The sequence below is a fragment of the Eurypyga helias genome, unplaced genomic scaffold (genome assembly GCF_000690775.1).
Source record: "Eurypyga helias isolate BGI_N326 unplaced genomic scaffold, ASM69077v1 scaffold20015, whole genome shotgun sequence".
In the NCBI taxonomy this organism is placed as follows: domain Eukaryota; kingdom Metazoa; phylum Chordata; class Aves; order Eurypygiformes; family Eurypygidae; genus Eurypyga; species Eurypyga helias.
This window is the reverse complement of record NW_010253625.1, coordinates 3,180-3,860: the sequence shown is the minus strand read 5'-3', so window position 1 is coordinate 3,860 and position 681 is coordinate 3,180. Positions and strand designations below refer to the sequence as shown.

Below are 681 nucleotides of genomic sequence, written 5' to 3'. Positions count from 1 at the left end.
GGGGAAGCAGTGTTTATTATTCGGATCCTCTCCGATTTCATCAAACACCCCCTCACCCCCTCATGATACGAACCTGCAGGAGATCCCGCGGCAGGGACCGGCACCAAGGAAGATGATGGGGGGGAAGAGGAGGAAGCCTGGATAGCTTTCTTGGAAGATTTCTTCTCCTTCATCCAGGGGAATTCCGCTGCCAAGGGGCCGGGCTGTGCCGGAGGCTGGGGCTGGAGCTGGAGCAGGCCATGAGATGCTCTTTTTTGGCTCCTCGGTCTTGCCTGGCTGCTGGAACAAGGATTCAGGCTGAGGACGGTTTGCTCAAAAGGAGGAGGAATTAATGTCGAGTCCTTGATTGATGAAGTTTGAAATGTCTCCAGGACAGCGGGAAGAGACGTCAGGCACTCTGCGAGCGAAGGCTGGCTATTTATAAACCCGATCTCCCTCTCAAATTCAAAATTCATGGCTTTTCCAGGGCCCAGGGTTTAAAAAGCGGGAGGGGGGAGAGGGAGGAGGAGGGGGAGAGGGGAAAGAAATCTGAGGGCCTCAGTTTTTATGGCAATGATGATGATGGTTCTCGGGCTTTTTATAATTGTTATATTGCTGATAATAGAGGCGGATGGGGACCTTGCTCTATTAAACTCGAGACTGGGGCGAAATTGCAGCCAATTCCTGGTCACGTGGCAAGCC

General features: G+C 52.7%; 1 protein-coding gene across 1 annotated transcript; it reads right to left on the bottom strand.

Annotated features, from left to right (window-relative positions):
- Positions 1 to 56: 56 nt before the first annotated feature.
- Positions 57 to 455, bottom strand: LOC104510472 (homeobox protein Hox-B2-like; the record flags this gene model as incomplete). Its single annotated transcript, XM_010152729.1, has 1 exon — positions 57 to 455. A coding segment is annotated over exon 1 (399 nt), but the record flags the coding sequence as incomplete, so codon positions are not given.
- Positions 456 to 681: the final 226 nt, after the last annotated feature.